General features: G+C 45.0%; 1 protein-coding gene across 1 annotated transcript; it reads right to left on the bottom strand.

The window, feature by feature from the left end:
* Nucleotides 1–8316: 8316 nt before the first annotated feature.
* On the bottom strand, nt 8317–21308 carry gpr176 (G protein-coupled receptor 176). Its single transcript, XM_010894200.3, has 4 exons — nt 19882–21308; nt 14562–14814; nt 10734–10947; nt 8317–10258 (listed from the first exon to the last, which is right to left on the bottom strand). The coding sequence occupies exons 1-4, from the start codon at nt 20105–20107 to the stop codon at nt 9233–9235; spliced, it is 1719 nt and encodes a 572-aa protein (XP_010892502.2). The 5' UTR covers nt 20108–21308; the 3' UTR covers nt 8317–9232.
* Nucleotides 21309–23307: the final 1999 nt, after the last annotated feature.

Raw genomic sequence — 23307 nt, 5'->3', positions numbered from 1 at the left:
CGAGAAATGGCGGATGAGAGGAGTGAGATGGTGGGTAAGGACAGAGTAGATGCGATGGCTGAGAGACATGGAGGGAGAAAAACGGCTAGAAAAGGGAGAACAAAACTGCTCTTCCTTTGCCACAGTAATATTGGGGGGAAACCAGATTGAGGTATTGCTTTCTGATGGGGAACTGGACAACCAAGCCGGTTCAGAAAGGTCTGGTGGAGGTATTACTCAGGATTCAACAGTGTCATCAGAACAGCTGAAAACCAAAAATGGCATTGCCTCTGGCCTCTTCCAATGTGCCTACATGATTTAAATATAAAACAATTTCTGAATGTTCATTTTATTTGAAATGCATAACCTCTCATATTTCTGTCTTACTAGGGAACAAGTATTATGTGTCATTAAAAAAACAATATACTCCAACCTTAACCCAAACTCTAACATTAATCTAACTCTAACCCTAAATCAAAACCCAACCCAACCCTATCCTCTTTCTAACCCACATCATGACCCGAACTCTAACCCTAACCCAAAGCCAAAATAATCAAAAAAAAAGAATGTAAAGACCATCTAAATGTACTACAATCCTCTCAAAGGTAGGAAAAAAACGTTTCTTTAGTTTTATGGTTTTTATTTTTATTTTGTGTGTTTAGTTGCTGGACTCCAAAAAGACTAGTTGTCACCATGGAGTCAGCTTTGGGAAACCAAACACATTACATTATAATCATTTAGCAGTTTGTTATCCAGGCCAACTTATAGTTTCTACATTTTCATTCTGAGCCAGTGGGAATATTATCCACAATCTTGGTGTTTAAAGCAACATTCTTCATCAGCTGAGCTACTTCCAAAATGATTTGAAAAATAGGTCCCGGTTGGAAAGTTCATGAAAATCAGGATGGAATAAGCAGACAATTCAGAATCCATCAAACAGGATACTTCCCCATGTTGTAGATATGGAGGGGAGTGTAGAATCCAGGGTCAGCCAGTAGTTCTGCCTGCATCTCAGGAGCCTGCTGAGATGCAACAAGACAAGGAACAAGACACTGCCACAACCACAAGTCACAACTGATTGAGCCAGGGGATGTCTTGTTGCCATGGGGATATCTTCTTTTCCATTCTGTGGTAAAAGTAATTATTTCTTTCTTTCTTCCATAAACACAATTTATTTCTCTCTTATTCTCTCTCTCTCTCTGTCCTCCTCTTCTCATTCCCATCCTTTCCATGAAGAGTACATACATACATATACACATTTCACACATTTATAATACATGTGCATAATTATAAGAAAGGAAAACACAACCTTTCAATAACACAATATCCAAGCTTTGGGGAATGAAACATATTGCAACCAGGAACTCATCTTTCCTAAATTTCCATTGTGGCTTTTCTTCTTCCCTTATCAAGAATAAAATTAAATGTGACGTTTGGTGTCTGCCTCCCCCGAAGTCACACAGAGTACAGATTGTTGCTGTCCTATTATGCTGAACCTTCCTTCTTCTCTTGCCAGCGGTCATATCCCTTTTCTAAATCGGGCCCATAAGGACATTTAGTGTCTCGTTAGGTAATAGGTGACACAGAGTTCTGGATCGTAGCAGTTGTTGATCTGCTTGTACGTTTGGAGATTTGGTTTTAGCCATGCATCAGAGGTCCCTTTTTCCTTGCAGTACAGGAACTTATATTTACCGTGTTTCTGTGTTTTGTTCTAGTACCTTAATTATGTCATTGCATTATTTTTCCAAAGATAGCTATGTGTTTTGTCAGTTGAACACTTTGGAATTCTGTCCATCGGCTTATCAAAAACGTGGTTCCACAGACTAATAATTTCACCTCTATGTCTTAACTAGCTCTCAGTCCAACATGCTTGAGGCAAACTCATACAGTGTAACACACAGCAGACCTTACTCAATTGGAGCGCAGACACCCGTTCGGTGAGACTATAGTAAATAATGTGAAGTTCATTGTCTCAATTGAAAATCATCCCTTCAGGGGGTCTGCATTTTCATTGCTATCGTGCTTTGCGTTCACGAAACGAATGCTTCAGACAACCTTCCTCAGCCGGCCCACCTCAAATGTATTCTCATACTGAAGGTCACGCCAAAGGCTTGAATATCCATATTACAGTCTATACACAATGTCTTTGATGTAGTCCTTTCTCCATTGGTCTGATGAATGCGCATCACTACGGTTTAGAGAGGAATGCGTTCCTATGCAGTGAGCACTACAATCTCTCACTCCCTTTAATCCTGCATACAAATGAGTTGGCGTCGCTAATATACTCCATATTTGATATCAAGAACAAGAGAATGTAAGGACGCCTGAGGGATTTATGGCTGTATTTGTTGACTTACCTCCCGCTGCTCCTTCCTTTTCTCTCTCTCTCTCTCTCTCTCTCTCTCTCTTCTCTCAGGCACCATTCATCTTTTTCCTACCTCTGTTCTATTGCTCTTGATTCAGTTCTGAATCCACAGAGACTGTTTGTGTTGTTCTACTAGAGTTCTGCAAAATCATTCAGACTCTGGCCATTCCCTGCTTCCTATGTTTTTATTATTATGGGGCTTTCAGCTTACATAGTTTTATTTTATTTGTTTGGATGATGACTATTTGGTCTGAATAGCAGTCACTTTGGCTTTAATTTCTCTCCCTTAACTGCACATCTGGTACACAGGTTAATGACTAGGCAAGGGCTCCAGTAAATAGCAAATATTGTCTCAAAACAATAAATACACCACAGGTAAAGGGGAAATTGGTTCCTACATATGACAATGTTTTTCCTGGAAAAGATGAGATTCCTTTAAGATAAATAAGTAGACATTCAGTAAAGAGACTTACTGTGGTCCTTTATTGTCCTCTACATACTATTCACGGCTGACCAGGAAGTTAGAAGGTGAGGAAGAACAGAAGACAAATGTGAGGTGAGGACAGAGGACAAATAGGAGGAGAGGTAGTGGAGGAGGGAGGAAAAGGGGAGGAGAGGGAGTGGAGGAGAGGATAGGACTAAGGGGAGGAGAAGAGGAGGAGAGGAAGTGGTGGAGAGAGGACAAAGGGAGGAGGAGATGAGGACAGGACAGCAAGAGGAGAAGGGGAAGGAAATGGTTGTCCAGTGTGTCTCAAACCAGTTTCTGGACGCCCCCCTGCCCTGCATGTCTTAGATCTCCCCCTGCCCTAACATACCTGATGTAGCTCATCGAGGACTTGATAATGAGCTGATCGTTTGAATCAGGTGTGACGGAGCAGGGAGAGATCTAAAACATGGCAGGGCCTGGGGTCGCCCAGGAGCAGGGTTGAGAAACACTGGTCTATACAGATGCTTTCAGACTTGTTGGCTGGATGGATATGAAGAAATAGAAACAAATTGAATCAGCAGAGGAAGTGCTGTATACTCTTTGTGGAGACAAAGGAATTAAATGTTGAAATGTTTTGTATTATTCCTCATTCAGTATAGGCTGGCAAGAAAAGTATTTGGTTCAAATTATGTTTCATATATTTTATATTAGTCAATAATTTTTATAATATAATTCATATACAAATATACAGTATATCATTATCACAACGTCCTGATGTCTTCTACACGAGCAATGTTCATAATCAAAGGGTCAATTGTTGTTCGACACCGGTCGACAGAAAGAGGGACAGGAGGCACGAATAAAAGTACACGGTTTATTTTTGAAAATATGTACTGCATACAAACGGAAATAAAGAATTCACACTGAATACCGGGGATTGAGTGCATGTGTATTTAAACTCAGGCCTTTAACACCGCCTCAGGAGCAGCGACAGACTTCAGAGGGCACCAAGGAAGAGAGCTCTACTATGGCAACCTGGTTAGAATTACAAACCACAGTACATGTGAAGAGGAGCAGAGAGGGGGCATAGTGAGAACGGCGTTATATAGAGAAGGGGGAGGGTGTGGGAGAGGGGTGAGATTGAGAGAGAGAGAGAGAGAGGGAGAGAGAGAGTGAGAGAGAGATAAAACAAGGGAAAGCGAAAAGTGAGAGAGGCGGAAAAGAAAAGGTCAGGCACATGAAGAGACAAAATGTTTCAGAGTGGGTCTGTGAACAGAGATAAGCACTCTGTCAGTCCTAGCGAACTGTTCACAACAGGGCCACCATTGTTCTCCCAACCATCATTTTACATTTAGAGATGTCCTTAACAGCCCCCATACTGTTTAAATCAGCCATGGTGGGGTCCAGAGAGAAACCCTGTCTGCTCTTCACATGGAACCCTATTGACTGTTTAGTGCACTAGTTTTGACCAGAACACATAGACCCCACTCCCATTTTAGTGCACTAGTTTTGACCAGAACACATAGGGTGGCATTGGTGCAGGGCCATTTGAGAGAGGATAGATGGAGAGGGGATGGCACGACAGATGAGTTAGCGCCAGAGACAGGGGAAGGGGGAGAGAAAGAGAGAGGAAAAAGCGTTAGAGCGGGAGAAAGCATAAAGAGAGAAAAGAAGAGAGGGAGAAAAGAAGAGAGAAGTAAAAGCCGTGGAAAATGTATGTCCCAAATGAAACCCCTTCGCCAATTTAGTGCACTATTTCTGACCATATGACCTCAGGACCATTAAGTTAAATATTATGCATGTAACTGGCTTTGAAGCAGCTGGGATATACTTGTTGCTTAGCAACATGCCAGCTCATTTAATAAGCCTTCACATGCTGATATGGTCGTCCTGCATCTCAGTACCGAAAATAAACGAGGCCAAAACAACTCGCACCCAGACCCCTACTGAGAACAGTGGACTGGGCCAGTCCCGTTAGGCCCGGTGAAAGGTAAAGTAGACAACAGGAATCGATTGCCGTTTGGGAAGCGTCATAATCTCTCACACAGGTGAACTCATCGTAATATTTATGAACCGAATGAAGTAACACGAAGGCCTGGATGACACTGGTAGCAGGAAATAGGGTTGTTTGGCGCTCAATATGCCGTGCTCTGTTAACAGAAACGTGTAATTACTTAAATCCCGGTATACTGATACATATAGGGTTCTAGCTGATAGAGAAGGCTCAGTCCAGGGGCAGGTTCAAGGTCTGGCAGGCATCCGTATCAAGAAATCATGTAACATCACTTTTGTAGGACCCTTCACTTCCATTTCTTTAACGGAGAGTGAATATTAATATTGCAGCATCTGGCGTCTTGAACCTGCAACCTTTGGCACCCCAGAGAGGTACACTAGCCAATGCTCCAAATAAGGGTATCCCGTTTGGGGGGGCAAGTAGCAGCCCTACCAAGCTCGTTACACTAACCCCACCAAACAGGAGAGTGTGTCCTTACGCTTCACTATACCAAGTCCCCCACGGAGACACGCCTCTCCGATGGCCATCCGGGCCAATCCCACTTCTGACACCAATGTTACTTCTAAATGCAGACATCATGGTTCACTCAAGGACCAAACGTTCTGAGAAAAGCAGACTGCAGCGCACCTCAGTTATGACGCTAAAGGCAATTTATTTACTTTTACAGTACACAGCAAAAAAAAAAAGTAAGAAGGATAACTTCAGTTGGGAGAGAAAATAGACTTCCATAGAGAAATAAATCAAATCACTATTTATTAGTTTCACATAGGAAAGATAATTTCAAAGGCCACCTCCAGATGGGAGAGAAAAGTGAGTACCAGAAAGAAAGAAAGATGTAAAGAAGAAAAATTGTGTGCGACAGGTACCTGGTCAAGTCCAGGTGACTGGATCCCTCTGGGGAGGGAGGCTGCACCAGTTGACATTTTTCAGGGACTACAATTCAGCCATTCTTTACCCTCCCTTCAGGTGTGTACTTGAAGTTCTCTGGGAAATACTGCATGTGACAGCAGAAAGATAATATTGTAGCATGTGGCAGGGAAGTGTCTCAAACCTGCAACCTTCAACTCCCCAGGCAAGCACACTACCCACAGCTCCGTTTGGTGGGGGCGGTGCAGGGACCTTGGTAGGGCCACTACTTGCCCTCCAAATGGGATATCCCTATTTGGAGCTATGGGTAGGGTGCCTGCCTGGGGATCTGAAGGTCATGGGTTTGAAACACAGCCCTGCCAGACGCTACAATATTAATTTCTGCTGTCACATGTACCTGTCGCACACTATTTTTCTTCTTTACATCTTTCTTTCTTTCTGGTACTCACTTTTCTCTCCCATCTGGAGGTGGCCTTTGAAATTATCTTTCCTATGTGAAACTAATAAAAAGTGATTTAATTTATTTCTCTATGGAAGTCTATTTTCTCTCCCAACTGATGTTATCCTTCTTAGTTTTTTTTTGCTGTGTACTGTAAAAGTAAATAAAGTGCCTTTAGCGTCATAACTGAGGTGCGCTGCAGTCTGCTTTTCTCAGAACGTTTGGTCCTTGAGTGAACCATGATGTCTGCATTTAGAAGTAACTGCTTACTTTTCAGGGCAAACAAAAAAAAAAAAGGTGGGTTCCCGAATCTTCCCGGGAGGCAGTCAGCTGGGCCAGCCCCTCCCCTACACATCTGCCTCCTCTTAAAACCTTGTCAGGGGAGGATTTTAAGAGAATGAACGTCAGACACCCCCCCCCCCCCCCCCCCCCAAACGCCAACACGGCCGCAGAACTTCAGCAGCAGAACAACGCAAGGTCAACAAGGAAGGACATCCACTGTACATTCATTCTGTACTATTGGTGAAGGGTTTATGGGGGAAGGAGGATGATGATGGCATAAACATGTAACGACAATGACAACACAGACAATGAAGAAAGCGAGGTAAAGGGCGACTAGAAAACCACGGAAACATCCCTGACCCTTTCAGCAAAAACCTGCTTCGTTCTCAGTTCTCTGACCTGAGCGACAGTCACGCGTTTCTTCCCAGTCCAAATGTCAGTCTGTTAGTCTGCCTCTGTGACGCCAAAGAAGATTAGGTCAGGATTACACCTTGTTTTTCTTTAGTTTTCTGGCAGGTAGAGGCGTGTAGGACATTAGTCACATTGTTATGAAGCAGTTGTTGCACTGGGAAGCTTGCCATCACCCCGGAAGTTTCCGTGTTTGCACTGTTGAATCGCTAGCTTGGCGCAACCGATGAAAACACTCCAAGGAGGACAGTCAGGTGTGTTTCTAGAGTTTGGGCCAAGTACTCGCTAACACCAAAAGTAATCCAGTCCATCAAGTTTCAGACTAGCCTTGAATTGTGTCTAGGCTTAAGACATTGGCATTCAGGGTGCAAACTCATAGAGGTTTTTTGAAACACACAAACCCAAAAATACATTCATCATGTCAAATCTGAAAATCCAATTAGGATAAAAAAGGCTAAAATCGCACTGAGATGCACAATATCTCAACAGTCTTGTTATTCAAACCACAACTCATATTCTTGGCCCTTGGAAGTTCGATTGATCCAATTTGGAACTCCTGGAGATGAGAGGCGATGATTTGGCTCAAGGAGGCATGCTGCTACTCTACTGGCATGTTATGTAGTATGGAGTGTACTTGAGGAAATTCCCACAGGGTCCATTGATTTACTGGTCAACCTACGTAAGAAATTAACATCAGGGGATACTGTGCACAATTCCGGACTAAAAATACCCCTTTAGATTATAACAGAATAACTCACAATGCATAACCCACAATCTAACAGGCTAGAAAGTACAATTTGATTTGAAGACTGTTAATTCAGGAAGGGAAATAACCATGTAATAATTGATAAAATAGGACCTTTTTGGAAAGACTTCTCTAAAAACGGAAAAGTAATTGCCACTGTATTTATTTTATACCCGAATCCTGAGGCTGCAACAGGTCCAGGCTTGGTGACCAGAACCTATTGTTAATGTATCAAGCCATTTAATGCCAGACAGGTTTGCAACATTCAGTACAGTACATTCACAGGCAGGAAGCAGTGAGCGGCGTCTCATTCGTCGATGTGCGCCGGACATGCTGAATCAGCAGGCAGTCTTTGTGAGTCTGAACCCAGGCCGCAGGGAATCAATGCAGGTCATGTTAAAAACGCCACGTGCTGTTACAGAGGGTGTGGCCGACCGGCCCGGGTGCACATGAAGGCATCTGGTCCATCACACACCCCCGCCCCCCCAGCGCTACAACTTACATGAAAACTAGCAATGTAGAACTGGCCAGATTAGAGACAGTTAATTATCACAGAGATCAGCAAGCCGCCTCCCTTCTGCCGGTTTCTGGGCCAGCAACGGACCAGGAAGAACACTGACAGAGGACATTTTCATAATAGAGCAGAAATGAAAGAGCAGCACACAGTATAATTCAGTTCAGAACTATCTTAAACTATAATTGCATACTGTACTAATGCATCCTCATCCTCAAGTCCCAACATTGTACCATGGTTTGATGTAAGGATAAAAAAATATATTCAACACATCAGGAGAGATGTTGAGCTTTTATTTTAACTCAAGAGAAAATAAAAGTGGATCCCACACGGAGACGGCCACAGTTCCGGGCTTGACAAAATCTTTTTACAAATGATATACTGCTGGTACATTTTGATGGAAAACCGCTCCCAGAGAAAAACATGGCGTGGTGTGACACAGAAAATAATGTATTATTTCACACTTGATGACAGTTTAATCGTGTCAGACGTTAGGTTAATGTAGAACGTCCTCTGGGGAACACATCCAGTGTATTGAATACATGCCAAACCCAAAATCAAGGACTTATTTAAGATTCAACCAGTGACTGCGTTACTCCATAAAACATGTGAAACAGTGAAAAATGTGGCCTTCCAATAATCTAATCCCAAACATGCCCAATAAACAAAGTCCAGCCTTTGAAATCAGTTAGATTGAACTGGATGGACTAAATTCATCATTTTTAATAAAACATAAAGGTCAACGCTTCATCTCCCGTTATCTGTTAGCTGTACAGGTAGCAATAAAATACTTCTGTTAGGGGTGGAAATAAAAGGAAAACGGAGAACATCCCAACCAGGAAATCAGGATACAAGGCTGGAGCTGCTTTTATAACATTGTGTGGCATTCACTTGCTTCGTTGTGTCTGTTGTTTGCTTATTTTCCGTTTCCAAATTTTCCTGCAAAATGAACTGCTTTTCGCTCTTTGTTGAGAATCAGAGTAGAACAAGTCATCCCCAGTAAATAATTACTGACAAATTGATCAAAACGTTTCATTAAAAAAAAAGGGGGGGGCCAAGAGGTTCCAGCCAGTCACTGACATGAAATCTAAATGACAACTGTGACCCCTACCACGGGCGCCCTCTGGCTGACCTCCAGCCATAGCTGTGAATAGGGGTGAGGAATCACAGGTGAAAGGTCAGGGTTTAGGGTTCATCCATCCACGGTGGGAAAGGTGCTGACCTTGTTGTTCCGGCTAATCCTCCGTTCTGGCCGTGGGCGTGGCTGTTTGGTCTGGATCAGCTCCTCTGGCGTGTTGCCTAGCGGGGGAAGGAGTCGCTTTTTGCTATTTCTGGTTTCCGGCAGCCAGTGGGGCGGCAGCTCGAACGGGCCGAATCCAAACTGGGCGACGTCCTCGGGCTCGGTGGGAGTGGCTGGCGCCACCTGAGAGGAGGAGGTGTAAGTGCAGGCCTGGACCGGAACAGTGGAGACCTTGGGGAGTAAAGAAGGAGGAGGTTCTCTCCTTACTACGACGCTCTCTCCAGGCTGCTGAGTCTCCTTTCGGAGCACCACCTCCTCTCTGTGTCCTCCGCCTACTCCTTGGTGGCTCTCTCTGGGCTGAGAGGAGCAGCCCCCGGCAACCCCTGACCCTAGAGACGGTTTGTCGCTATCCACCTCCTCCTCTTCGTCGGTCGCCCTGAAGATCTGCTGCTGTCCAATATTGAACATCTCCAAGAGCTGGCTCCCGGACCGCGCTGAGCCCTCCAGGCCTCCTCCAGACCCGCCCGGCGCCCCTTCGCTCTCAAGCCCGAGGCCCATGGCGCCGGTGCTCACCATGTTACGCCGGCTGTAGCGCCGGTGGACTCTGGTCAGCACGTCCATCAGGCAACGCCTGGCGGAGCGGTTGACCGTCAGGAAAAGCAGAGGGTTGGTGAGGAGAGACACCTTGGGAAGCCAGGTGGCCGTCAGCCGGAGAGAGGGGGAGAGATCGTCGGCGTTCCCGATAAGAGTACGGTACACCACCAGAGCCCCGTAGGGGGCGCTGCAGGCCGAGAAGGCCAGCACCACCGCCAGTAAGGTGACGTGTAGCTCCGCCTCGCGCTGAGAGACGTACGGGATGGAGATGGAGTTCTGGGGCGTCCTCAACGCCGCAATAATCACTTTCTTCTTCTGGCTGGCACTGAGGGCACGGCGGATCAGAACCATGAACGTAAACACGACCACCAGCGGCAGGATCACCTAAAAAAAAAAATAACAATGACAATAAACTGTTGTAGGGTTGTTTTAGTTGCTAAATGCTCATGTGAAATGGACACTGGCTAAACAATAATATACATAAACATAGACCCTAATCACATTGATCCAAACGGACATACTGTGTTAAACGTAATGTTTGTGAGGCCCAGGGTGGTCCAGGCATCTCAACCACTGGAACACACGTCTTACACACTTTAAGCAATAAATGAAAAACTATTCTCTTTCTTTCCCCCATCTTCGGGTCCAAAAAAGCATACAAATGCAAAAGTAATATAGAAAAAATGTCATTTACGGAAATAACACTCTCAGACAGTTATTTTATGTAAACTACAGAACTCCAACACTAACAATAAAAAAAGGACGGACCTTTCGGCTAGCAGCTAAACTTTTTTTATCCAACTACGACTGTGACCTAAAGAGTTGCTCTGGTGAACAGTGTGCGTGCCGATGCAACTACCGTGGTTATGTTGTAGGTCAACACATAGACCATGTGACCCAGGGAGTGGGCCTGGGCAGCGGAACAAGACGTGGTCGCGTAAACGTCCGTAACATTGGTCACCGCGAACACGGGTACGCTGGCGACCGTGGCGTGGATCCACATGTAAATAACCAGGTCACGGGACCTAACGTCGGATATCTTCCTCTCCAGAGGGAAGAGAACAGAGTAATACCTAGAGAGGAGAGGAAGAGGAGAGATGAGAAGAAAGGAGAGGACAGGAGAGGAGAGGAAAGAGGAGGAGAGTTGGTTGAGACATCATTCTCAGCCTCTACAGTTGTACACTTTTAGGTTTTAACTATATGGGACAGCAAATGATTCCAATCAGTCCCTGCATGTGTAGATCCAACATGTGATTATTCATATATTATTATTTTGGGTTGTTTGGGTGGAGATGTTTTGCTCTGATGAAAGGTGTCACAATCTTACAGAGCCTGTTTTGGTTCGTTGCACTGAAAAGGAACCGATATGCCATTGTTTTGATTTATTATTGATCTATTATAATACTGCAAACTAACATGGCAAATCAGTGACGTTTTATCTCCAGTGTTTTGGCGTGACTGGCATTCTCTCTGGCTGGCAGACCTGGATGAGGTTGGCTAGCAGACACGCCCACAGATTAGTGGGAACATTGCCAATGGGCCCTTCAAAGCTGCTAGATAAATGCCCCACAGGTCAGTAGATTGTAAATGACATGGCGTGTTGCTTCAAAGTAAACATCCTGAATGGCCAGACCTCCGTAACCTCTTTCTCTGTGGTCCTCAGACGCTCAGTTGGAAGAGAATGACATTTGCAATGCAACGACTATGGGTTCAATTTCTAGGAGCCTTCCATATGTAAAATTCGGCACACATTACTGTAAGTTGCATTGGATAAAAAAGGTTGGAAGTATCATAAAAATATATAATTATAAATTACTTTGCTTTACAACTTCTATCTAAACTAATGTTGCAGTACCTAATTGCTTGGCTAAAAGGAGGATAAGGAGGATAAAAGGAGGATAAGAAGATTGATCATATCAATCGTATTACACATATCATTCACAGAACCATTCCCTATCATTCACTGAGCCATTAAGTATCATTCACAGATCCCTTCCCAGTCATTCACAGAACCATTCCCTATCATTCACTGAGCCATTAAGTATCATTCACAGATCCCTTCACAGTCATTCACAGAACCATGTCTTATCATTCACTGAGCCATTAAGTATCATTCACAGATCCCTTCCCAGTCATTCACAGAACCATTCCTTATCATTCACTGAGCTATTAAGTATCATTCACAGATCCCTTCCCAGTCATTCACAGAACCATTCCTTATCATTCACTGAGCCATTAAGTATCATTCACAGAGCCCTTCACAGTCATTCACAGAACTATTCACTAACATTCACAGACCCTTCTCTATCATTCACAAAACGCTGCACTGTGATTAACAGAATTTTTTACTATCATTCAAAGAGCATTTCATTATTATTCTCAGAATCCTTCACTGGTCGGAGATGTGATTCTGCCACATGAATAAGGGAATGACTGATATTTTGCCTGACGAAGCAAAGCAAGGAGAAATCTTACTGGGAGTAAAGAGCCTTATGTTTCTTGTGAATATGCATTTGTGTGTGTAGGTGTGTGCTGTCTGTCTAAATTACAAACAGTTAAAGAGACATTTCTTACACATATCAAAGTCATATTCTGTTTTTTTATTGGATTTGTGAAATATCATATGAATTGCAAAAACAAACAGTATCAGGTTCCATTCTATGGCAACAACTCCCCCAACATATCTCAACAGATAATAACTAATTCAGGAGATTGACAACATGTGGTGACAGAACATGTTGCTATGGATGTGCTAGCTAGCCCTTGGATCTGAGGTTTATAACGGAAGACTAGAGTCAAACAGAAGATAATGGACAGCAGGAAGCAGACATACGTGAGTGCAAAGTGAGGTTCAATTCTGAGAACGTGTCAATGCACTCAGCGAATTAAGGTGATTATGACTCTTGAGAGCGAAAGCTGGAAAGAATTCTCCTGCTGCCCGCTGAACTTGTTTGGGGTGACTTCAGAATGAAAGGTTACTGGTCTCACTCAAACCTTGTCCAGGTCTTGCCCAACCCAGCATCTGGGGGAAATCTGGAAGGTTCCAATGTGTTTATATTCTATAAATTGCCAGAGATGATGATTGATTAGCCAGAATCACAGGATAATAAATGTTTGTGTGTGTGGTGTTTGGCCAGAGCTGTGGTTTTGGGAAGCCAAGCGAAAGAGTTCATAAGTGAAGGTAGAAGACATCATCACAGGCAAAAAAGCATTCCAGGTTTGACTCCTTCTCTTGTCCGGGTGTTTATCTGGAGTGCCCAACTCCACTTTCCTCCCACCCATCGGGCAGTGAGCCACTGCTACTTCCAATATTTACTCTTTCCTCCTCCTTCCTCTTTCTTCTAAAAACTTACAGACAAAAAGTTGATCGTTTCCATTCCCCTACTCTCCGTAATCCTGACTGATACCGTGTCGACCACAGGTTCAGGGAAAAGCTACAACCACGAGGAATGACCATGAGCTCAGACACCAGCGGTTGACTTCCTTAACAGCTGACTGACTTGCCTGTCTGTCAGGGTCCAGGATTTATGAACTGGAAAAATCACTGAAAGCCCCATGTGAAGCCTGTAATATTTCTGTCGAGGGTGCTGAATTTCCTGTGTTTATCGGGGAGGGTGTCCCTAAAAGTGCTTGTGAATTAATTTTCTCTGTGGTATGATGCATAATGACTTGATGTTTTCATGCTTGAATAACAGAACTCATAACTTTCAAGGTTCCCCTAGCAAGGCCAGAACGGTGTTCGGTGCCCAGATAATGACAGGGAACACTGGCCGCGTGTGTAAAGGATAGTGTTCCTCTCTGTGGGCTATCAGCTCTTTTGGCAGCAGCTCACAACAGGAAGTTCTGCAGGATCGAGAGACACTGCCAGGCAATGTAAACTACACATGCTGCATCGATTACCACCCGTTTCTGCTCCACACGGGGCCAGCTGAGACAGAGGGAAGGTTGTGTCTGGTACAATAACATTGTTTGCAGTCGTAAAAGGTCTTCAGGAGGCAGGTCACGCAGTTCTCCAACCGAGTGCCTTCGTGTGTAGCAGAAAGAAAGAACAGCATGAATCCTTGTCCCCCCTGTGGCCCCTGTCCTTGTCCACCTGGTTGCCACTGTCCTTGTCCACCTGGTTGCCCTTGTCCTTCTACACCTGGTTTCCCCTGTCCTTGTCCACCTGGTTGCCCCTGTCCTTGTCCACCTGGTTGCCCCTGTCCTTATCCAGCTGGTTGCCCCTGTCCTTCTACACCTGGTAGCCCCTGTCCTTGTCCACCTGGTTGCCCCTGTCCTTGTCCACCTGGTTGCCCCTGTCCTTGTCCACCTGGTTGCCCCTGTCCTTCTACACCTGGTAGCCCCTGTCCTTGTCCACCTGGTCGCCACTGTCCTTGTCCACCTGGTTGCCCCTGTCCTTGTTCACCTGGTTGCCCCTGTCCTTGTCCACCTGGTTGCCCCTGTCCTTGTCCACCTGGTTGCCCCTGTCCTTCTACACCTGGTAGCCCCTGTCCTTGTCCACCTGGTCGCCACTGTCCTTGTCCACCTGGTTGCCCCTGTCCTTGTTCACCTGGTTGCCCCTGTCCTTGTCCACCTGGTTGCCCCTGTCCTTGTTCATCTGGTAGCCCCTGACCTTACATATATATGTCCTATGCCTTCTTAGATGACACCTTTCTGGCATCCAAAGGCAACATCCGAAACCACCTACCTGTCGAGTGCAATAGCGGCGAAGCTGAGCACAGTGACGGAGCAGAAGAGTTTGTGGAGGAACTTGATGGCCTTGCAGAGCAGCAGAGTGTGGAGCCACCAGCAGCACCGTGGGCTGGCCCCCAGGGCCACGTCGAAGGGGACACACACCAGGCCAGCGCAGATCCCCGAGCAGGCCAGGTTCTTTATGAAACGACTGGTCACCGACTTGAAGACACTGGTACGGCAGGTACACCACAGAACGGTTATATTGCCTGGGTCACGGAGCGAGAGGAAGAGGAGAGACGGGAGGTGGAGGAAGGAGGGTGAGGAGTTGTTTTAGAACGTGTGACTGTCTTACAGTGTTCAGTGGTAGATGATAGTTGTGTGTCTGTGTCTGTCTGTCTGTGTGTGTCTGTCTGTCTGTCTGTGTGTATGTATGTCTGTGTGTGTGTGTGTGTGTGTGTAACAGGGGGGGGGGTGAAATGTCAGTGATGATATTTTATCGGGGTTGGGGTCACAGGGAGGTGGGCTGATTTGAGGGGTTCAGGGTCACAGGGAGGTGGGCTGATTTGAGGGGTGGAGGTCACAGGGTGGGCTGATTTGAGGGGTGGAGGTCACAGGGAGGTGGGCTGATTTGAGGGGTGGAGGTCACAGGGAGGTGCTCATTGTGGAAATGGGCTGCTCATCCGACAGCTACATGGGGCAGATCTATTCTGATGAGCTGCTTATGTTTTATCGGGCCCTCAAATCACGCCTGAACAGCCTCGGTTATCAGAGCAAACCTGCACTACTTATATTCAGGAGCTCAAATCATTAAAAATGTAACATGTGCATGTTCAGTGCTATTGAAGTCCGGCATAAACAACATTTCACAAATGATCAATCAAGGACCCGGCACCAGGGCAACACAGAGTCAAAATGTAAGTCTGAGGCGTGTGAAGAAGACAAATACATTAGTGGCAAGTGTGACACAACCACTGGGATTACACACACACACACACACACCAGAACTGGTGACGCATTGCACACAGACAGACAGAGACAGACAGAGAGACAGAGGAGTGCCTGCCAACGTCTCCCTGGTGTGGGAACAAAACTCGTCCTCCCCTCCACAGATACCAGAGTCTATTGAAACACATTGCATCAGCCTATCCAGAGTTGAAGGGAAAAAAAAAACACAGTCCTGTTTGGAAACCTGGGCTTAACAGTTTTACAGACTTCAGGATTGGCATTTCAGCTAGCTAAAGCCCTTCACCAGACTGATCGCAACGCAGAACAGACCAGGGTCCCTTCATAACATGCTGTCCTACTGCTTTGTCTACAGAAAGGCTATAGCCAGAACCTCTATGTCAGGAGAACAGCTTTCAATGAGCCCGGTGTCATTTCCTCTGTATCACTCTGATGCTTATGGTGTTTTAATAGGCTGGACGAAGGCGGGACGCCTCTCATACTCGGCACAGTGGTCCTATGATTGCCTCCCGCCCCGACTTCCAAGAATTGTAATCCCCTCCGATGTCTGGTCCCTCTTGCAGAAGCCTCTCCGGCCCTTTTAGGTGCACTCCAATCTTCTCTTTCAGTGTCTCAATGGCGTTCAATTATTTACTTTTTCCTCTGAGAACATACAATTACTTTGGTAATGAAAGCCACTCGGTTTTCCTAGTAAATCTCTGCCCAGTATATTGTATGTCCAGGGACGCCGAAGGAAAACCAGTTTCTTCTCCCTCTTCTGCGCTCCATCCCTCTGCCACATCTCACCCCTCCCTCTGCCACATCTCACCCCTCCCTCTGCCACATCTCACCCCTCCCTGTCCTCATCTCCCCCCAGTCCCAAAAGCCTGCTGACAATCTTTTTGTTGTCTCCGCCTCTAGAAACAGACAGACAGACAGTCAGACAGGTACAAAAACAGACACATGCAGACAGACGGTCAGAGATGAAGACAAGGACAGAGAGACAGGTGAAAACGGCTGCTGTGTGTCCAGCACATCGACACGCCAAACGCTCAAGCCAACTGAATGCACCCGTAAGTCTCACTCTACTCTCGCTTTGGGGGCTGGGCAGGGGACGCAGACCAGGAAGGCCCGACACGGATCAGAAACAAATAAGCGCGTGTCTACACTGGTACTGTACGGGTTTTCCGCGCTGTCTCCAGTGCCTGCTGGTCTCCCGGAACTGGGTTGCCAAACCTTGATCTGTGTAAAATTGATTGGTTCGTGTACCGCTGTATTAGCAGCATATTTGTTTTCGTGAACTGCGACCAGATTAGAGCTGTCATTATACTAGAGTTCTGGTTCCCAAGGAACGTGTGTATATCAACCAAGTGTGCTGATGTTGCATGGGACGTTATTTGCACAATTGCAGGTTGGGAACATCCACTATATGGCTCAGCTGGCAGAGTAAACACACTCACACACACTCACACACACGCGCACACACACCGTGGCCACGTTCCATTCTGATGAAGGCGAAAGCCACCACAAACTGCTTGGCCACGTTCCATTCTGATAAAGGCGAGAGCCACCACAAACTACTTGGCCACGTTCCATTCTGATGAAGGCGAGAGCCACCACAAACTACTTGGCCACGTTCCATTCTGATGAAGGCGAGAGCCACCACAAACTGCTTGGCCACGTTCCATTCTGATGAAGGTGAGAGCCACCACAAACTGCTTGGCCACGTTCCATTCTGATGAAGGTGAGAGCCACCACAAACTGCTTGGCCACGTTCCATTCTAATAAAGGCGAGAGCCACCACAAACTGCTTGGCCACGTTCCATTCTGATGAAGGCGAGAGCCACCACAAACTGCTTGGCCACGTTCCATTCTGATGAAGGCGAGAGCACTGATCTCACTGGTTCATTGAAATAACGGTCACTCCAACATCACTGAGAGTTTGATGGAGCTATCTACTGTGCTGTACCTATAAAACACAACTAGCTTCAGTCAGCATCCCCTCACACACACACACACACACTCTTTATCTATGTCAACATTGTCACACACACAAACACACACACAGACAGACACACAGTGTTGAATAGTCAGTGTTGACTACTGGAAGACCTCCAACAGGACAGTTTCGGGCCAGACAGGCTGGAATAGAATAGGATATTAAAACATAGCACAAAACCAAGCGTTTATTATTGGCACTTATTATTGGCACATAAAATCGGCATGTGTTCTCTCCCATTTGTATAATAAGGCGACAAGAGACATGGCAGAATAAAAACATGACCTATGACCTATGCAGGAAAACCCAAGGAAAATAGGTCAGGACAAAGGACAAATTGAATTCACAACTCAATAGATAAAAGGGTGTCAGACATGGCACAGGAGCATTGCCGTCAGGACAAAGAGACCCCCTGGATGAAGACTTCAGCCCTTGGGCAGGCGATTGGTAACTCAACCACCGTTCTGCCTTCTCGGTAATCTGGTCTGAACCTTAGGGCCCTGTTGCACACTCACGCACAAATTCACACACACCTCCTACACACCCAAACACACAATCTCTCTTGGCTCACACTCAAACACACCATGACATGTACAACATGAACACCGGTGACTTTCCATCTAGATTCAAGATGACTACTTTTAACTTGTATTGTAATCATTAATTCTGCAAATACCTCAATGACTTGATTAAACCAACGGTACAGTTTCAGAAGCCTCCCTCCCCCTCTCTCTTTATCTCTCCCTCAATCTTCCCTCTCTCTCCCTCTCAATCCTCTCCTCCCTTTTTCTCCCTCTCAATCCTCTGCCTCTGCCTCTCCATCTCTCTCTCTCTCCATTGTCTGTGTAGATCAATCCAGACCTCATCAGTTTGAAATGCTCGCTGGGCAATAGAGACGCTCCATGGTTACCGAACTCAGTGGCTTTTATACAGAGAGGGCACAAACACGCCAACTCTCCAGAACAAACCCAGATGTCAGACCCTATATCATAGATTTAATGGAAGTGTTAGTAACATGTTAAGATAGGGCCACAGTGTCCCTGGACCCCCGCTGTCTCAGCCCAAGGTTTTTTGCGCTGCTTTATTATAGTGATTGGGAGTAGGGTCAGTTCTCCTTCTCCACTGTAAATCCTTGTAAACCTAACAAATGCACTCTCTAAATTTTCCATGTCTCCTGCTCCGTTTAAACTTTGCCCACACGTTCCCAGTACCAGGCTCAGAAGACTTGTTGCTGTCCTTGTACAAAGTCCTCCTGGTTGAGTTGCAGATCAAAACGATACCTGATGATTCTACCAACCCTGACCCCTGACCCCTGACCCCCCCACCAGCAGTTCCATACATATCCGAATAGAAGAAGGGAAAGATCAACAGGGATCCAGAGGACAGGAATTTCACAGAGCATTATGGCTTCGTCGGCTACAGATATGCTTGAATGGGGAAAACACTTTCAGATTTCACTGACATAAAGGTATTAGGGTCTACATTCTCAGAGGCTCAGGTTCACACAGTCGTCTGTTTGTTGGCGGAAAACCCTAACCGGATTTTAACAAAACAGGCAGATTTTAACAGTTAGGGCCATTGTCTGAAACTGTAATACTGAAACTTGCATTCCAGATCAAGTACGCAAATGCAATGATTATGAAGTTTATAATCAATAACTATGAGACGGTACAAGTATGAAATGTTCTAAAATAAGAAATGGCATGCTTGTAAAATGTTCTCAAATGTGAAACATTATTGTTTTGAAACGTTCTAAAATACAAAATGTTATGGTTGTGAATTGTTCTAAAGTATAAAATAGTATGATTAGAACAATTTCTCAAATATGAAATGGTATGGTTATGAAATGACCTGGCATACGAAGTCTTCTGGTGAGGACTGTCAGGTGATCCTCTGATAACTCACTTTGATAAACCGTCACTTGCTTCAGTCTGTGGCAGGGATGGGGAGTGTGTGTGTGTGTGTGTGTGTGTGTGTGCGTGGTGTTTGTGTGTGAACCACTTATACGTGTACATATACCCACAAAGATCTGACAGTTTGGTCCTCACAAGGATTTTAAACTGGTGACAAAAGGAAATAGCTAATTACAACTTTGCATTAAAAATAGGATAAAACCTAATATTGGGTGTAATGTTAGAATTGGGGTTACTTTCAGGTTTTGGCATTATAGGATAGGTGTTAGGGCTATGTTTATGCTTAGATGTTTGGTTATTTAGGTTAAGTTTAAGATTAGGGTTCTATTATGGTTAGGGTTGAAATTCTGGGAAGGGTAAGGAAAACGTGGAATTTTCCAGTTCTGACAAGGATGGAAAAACAGACATGTGTGTGTGTGTTGAGAAATAATGAGACGATAAGATAGAGAAAGGATTAGACAATAACGCAATATGCTCACCCAACAGGGATCCTATGAGGATGAGCACTTGGATCGTAGTGGTGAAGTCTCGGTAGGCTTGCTCTGTGATGTAGCGCTGGTGTCCATCTAACCTGGTCACCTCGTTGGAGAGAGCATCGTCAAACGGTGTGGTTGGACCAGACGCGTTCTGAGGATCCAGCAGGTTTGCTAGAGTAAAATTCACAGTTCCATCTCCTGCGGTCGGAACCCAACTCCCAACATCCATTTTAGGTCACCTCAAATTGTATGTTTGGCCTAATTACATCTCATACCTTGTATACCAGGTAGCCACCGAAATAATGGCCGCACCTAGGCAACTGTTCACTGTAACGTGCACTGAAGTCAAGATTGAGTTGATCCGGAAAATCAGACCTTTTTAAAACGCGGCATGAGAAGGGATTTGTCCCGAGGTGATCAATAGTCCACTTCCCGACGGGTAAACAGAACAGCATTTCTGTCACCTTCTCATTGCCTTCGAGTCCACACACAGTCAAAATATTTATTAAATGTATGTCTGAAAAGCCACAATTCCACCGATTTCCCAAATATTAGCCTACATTATGTAAAAAAAAAAAATTACGCAAACGATGCCTGGCATCATTCTCTCAATTCCATCTGCATGCGCTGTCCATGGTGATGAAAAAGAATAGGCTACGTTCAGTCACACATACAGGCTTTCAAAAAAAGTAAACCTTACAGTTAACCAACATTAAAAACCGAGAATCCTACTGACTGAATACGCTACAGTCAAACATTGACATTCTACGTTCACACATTTGAATAAGCGAAGGACGTGCCAACTGCCTATCAGCACATTTCTGTTTGGCGGATTTTCTGCACGTAAATGTAGTTCATGGAGCCGTCGTCTGGTTATTAGCTTACATACCTTCAAGGATGTTTGTAAAAGAGTCTACCGCAAAAGTCCCCGGGCTTGGATATAGATTTGGTTCAGCTTCTCGCTCAGCAGCCGCTCATGCGGTTCTGGTTATTAGTCTTGGTACAGTACGCTACCATAAAACTGATCAAGGGGAAAGAAAGCATCGTTGGATTTGTAAATTATCGTCTCCGTGACGGTAAACGCCATCCTGCCGCTGTCAGTGTTTTTTCAGTTGACTTCTTTAGCCGGTCTGGTGGATATGCAACTGAATATTTATTCTCAACATCAAGCATCACACAGGAGGCAAGAGCCCCTCCTCTTCGTGGTAAGAAAATTGGCTTTATGGACTCCAGTGACTACTAAAGAACTGCGGACACACACTGTTGATACAGGCCTAAAAAAACGTTATTCGGTTTAAAAACCAAAATCATCGCACAATGCATTTCGATGTTTTCATAGCAGCCTGCCTATCGTCTGTCTTTTTCGAATCGTGGGTCCTGTGTCACTGTGGTCTAGAAGGAAGCCCAGAGGCCAGAGATCGCAGATGTATTTTTGTACGCTGCAGGCATAGTTCCTGTTATCACGTGCAGCTGGGACATTCCTCTTAGGTAGGACAAGTTCGCGCCTATAAGGAAGTCCTAAATTGCAGACATCGGGAGCGAAGACTCTCAGAGCTTTACGCGAGGTCTTAAGTGCTGAGTATAGCAGTGTTACTCCTCCGGCTAAAATTGAAAGCAATGTATGAAGCATTTTTACTCATAACACCTGTAAGATCACCACCACGGAGAAGTCCAGTTATTCAGGACACGTCATGTCTTAAGAGTTACTGCTAGGTTGCGTGACAGTGAGTCAAGTTTCAATCAAGTGCAAATGCTTTTGTTGAAAGAATGTGACCCGTACGGAAAGTAAATACATTTTAAATATATGTCTGGGATACTTTTTAAAAAATTGGCCAATTAATATTTAATTTAAGGAAACGTAATTAATACATTTAGAAATATATTATCAAATGCATATAAATGTAGCTATCAAAAATAGTTGTAGATGCATTTGATAATGTATTAGAAATTACATACTAAATGTATATTTCAATACATTTGGAAAATATATCTTTGAATACATTTAAGAAATCTTTAAGATGCACAGTGGCATTTGGCAGGCCCATACACCGATCAGCCATAACATTATGACCACTGACAGGTGAAGTGAATAACATTGATACACCGATCAGCCATAACATTATGACCACTGACAGGTGAAGTGAATAACACTGATACACCCATCAGCCATAACATTATGATCACTGACAGGTGAAGTGAATAACACTGATACACCCATCAGCCATAACATTATGACCACTGATAGGTGAAGTGAATAACACTGATACACCCATCAGCCATAACATTATGACCACTGACATGTGAAGTGAATAACATTGATACAGTGATCAGCCATAACATTATGACCACTGACAGGTGAAGTGAATAACACTGATACAGCGATCAGCCATAACATTATGACCACTGACAGGTGAAGTGAATAACACTGATATAGCGATCAGCCATAACATTATGACCACTGACAGGTGAAATTAATAACGCTTATAATCTCGTTATCATGGCACCTATTACACTGGGATATATTAGGCCATAGTTCTTCAACCCTTGCCTGGGGACCCCCCAGCCATTCCATCTATTAGATGTATCCCAGAGCTAGCACACCTGAATCAACTTATTAACTAATTAACAAGCCCTTACCTGTTGAATCAGGTGAGCTATTTCAGGGCTTAAACAAAACTGAGATGGCTGGGGGGTCCCCAGGAGAGGGTTGAAGACCTATGTATTAGGCAGCAAGTGAACATTCTGTCCTCAAAGTAGATGTGTTAGAAGCCAGAAAAATGGGTACTGAGCAACTTTGACAAGGGTCAAATTGTGATGGCTAGACGACTGGGTCAGAGCATCTCCAAAATTGGAGCCCTTGTGGGGTGTTCCCAGTCTGCAGTGGTCAGTACCTATCAAAAGTGGTCCAACAGACAAGTTACTGTAGCTCAAACTGCTGAAAAAGTTAATGCTGGTCCTGATAGAAAGGAGTCAGAACACACAGTGCATCGCAGTTTGTTGTGTAGGGGGCTGCGTAGCCGCAGACCAGTCAGGGTGCCCATACTGACCCCTGTCCACTGCCGAAAGCACCTACAATGGGCATGTAAGCATCAGAACTGGACCACGGAGCAATGGAAGAAGGGGGCCTGATCTGATGAATCACAATCGAACATCTATGGGATGTGCTGGACAAACAGGTCCGATCCATGGAGGCCCCACCTCGCAACTTACAGGACTTAAAGGATCTGCTGCTAACGTCTTGGTGCCAGATACCACAGGACACCTTCAGAGGACTAGTGGAGTCCAATGCCTCGACGGATCAGGGTCGTTTTTGCGGCATGGCTGATCGTGGGTATTCATCATACATTCTACATGCATTTTGCGTTGAAAAAATATATTTATTTTCCGTATGGGCAGTGTTGGAAAGAATCAAAATGACCGCAAGAGACT

This window comes from Esox lucius, chromosome 23, assembly GCF_011004845.1.
Source record: "Esox lucius isolate fEsoLuc1 chromosome 23, fEsoLuc1.pri, whole genome shotgun sequence".
NCBI lineage: Eukaryota > Metazoa > Chordata > Actinopteri > Esociformes > Esocidae > Esox > Esox lucius.
Note: the sequence above shows the minus strand (reverse complement) of the source record. Positions and strands in the feature narration are given on the sequence as shown.

Excerpts from the sequence above, each read along its gene's own strand:
- gpr176 (XM_010894200.3), bottom strand. The coding sequence starts at position 20,107 with ATGGATGTTGGGAGTTGGGTTCCGACCGCAGGAGATGGAACTGTGAAT. Across the intron at positions 14,815-19,881 it reads CCTCATAGGATCCCTGTTGG|GCAATATAACCGTTCTGTGG; the intron begins GTGAGCATATTG and ends TCCGTGACCCAG. Across the intron at positions 10,948-14,561 it reads GCCGCTATTGCACTCGACAG|GTATTACTCTGTTCTCTTCC; the intron begins GTAGGTGGTTTC and ends TCTCCTCTCTAG.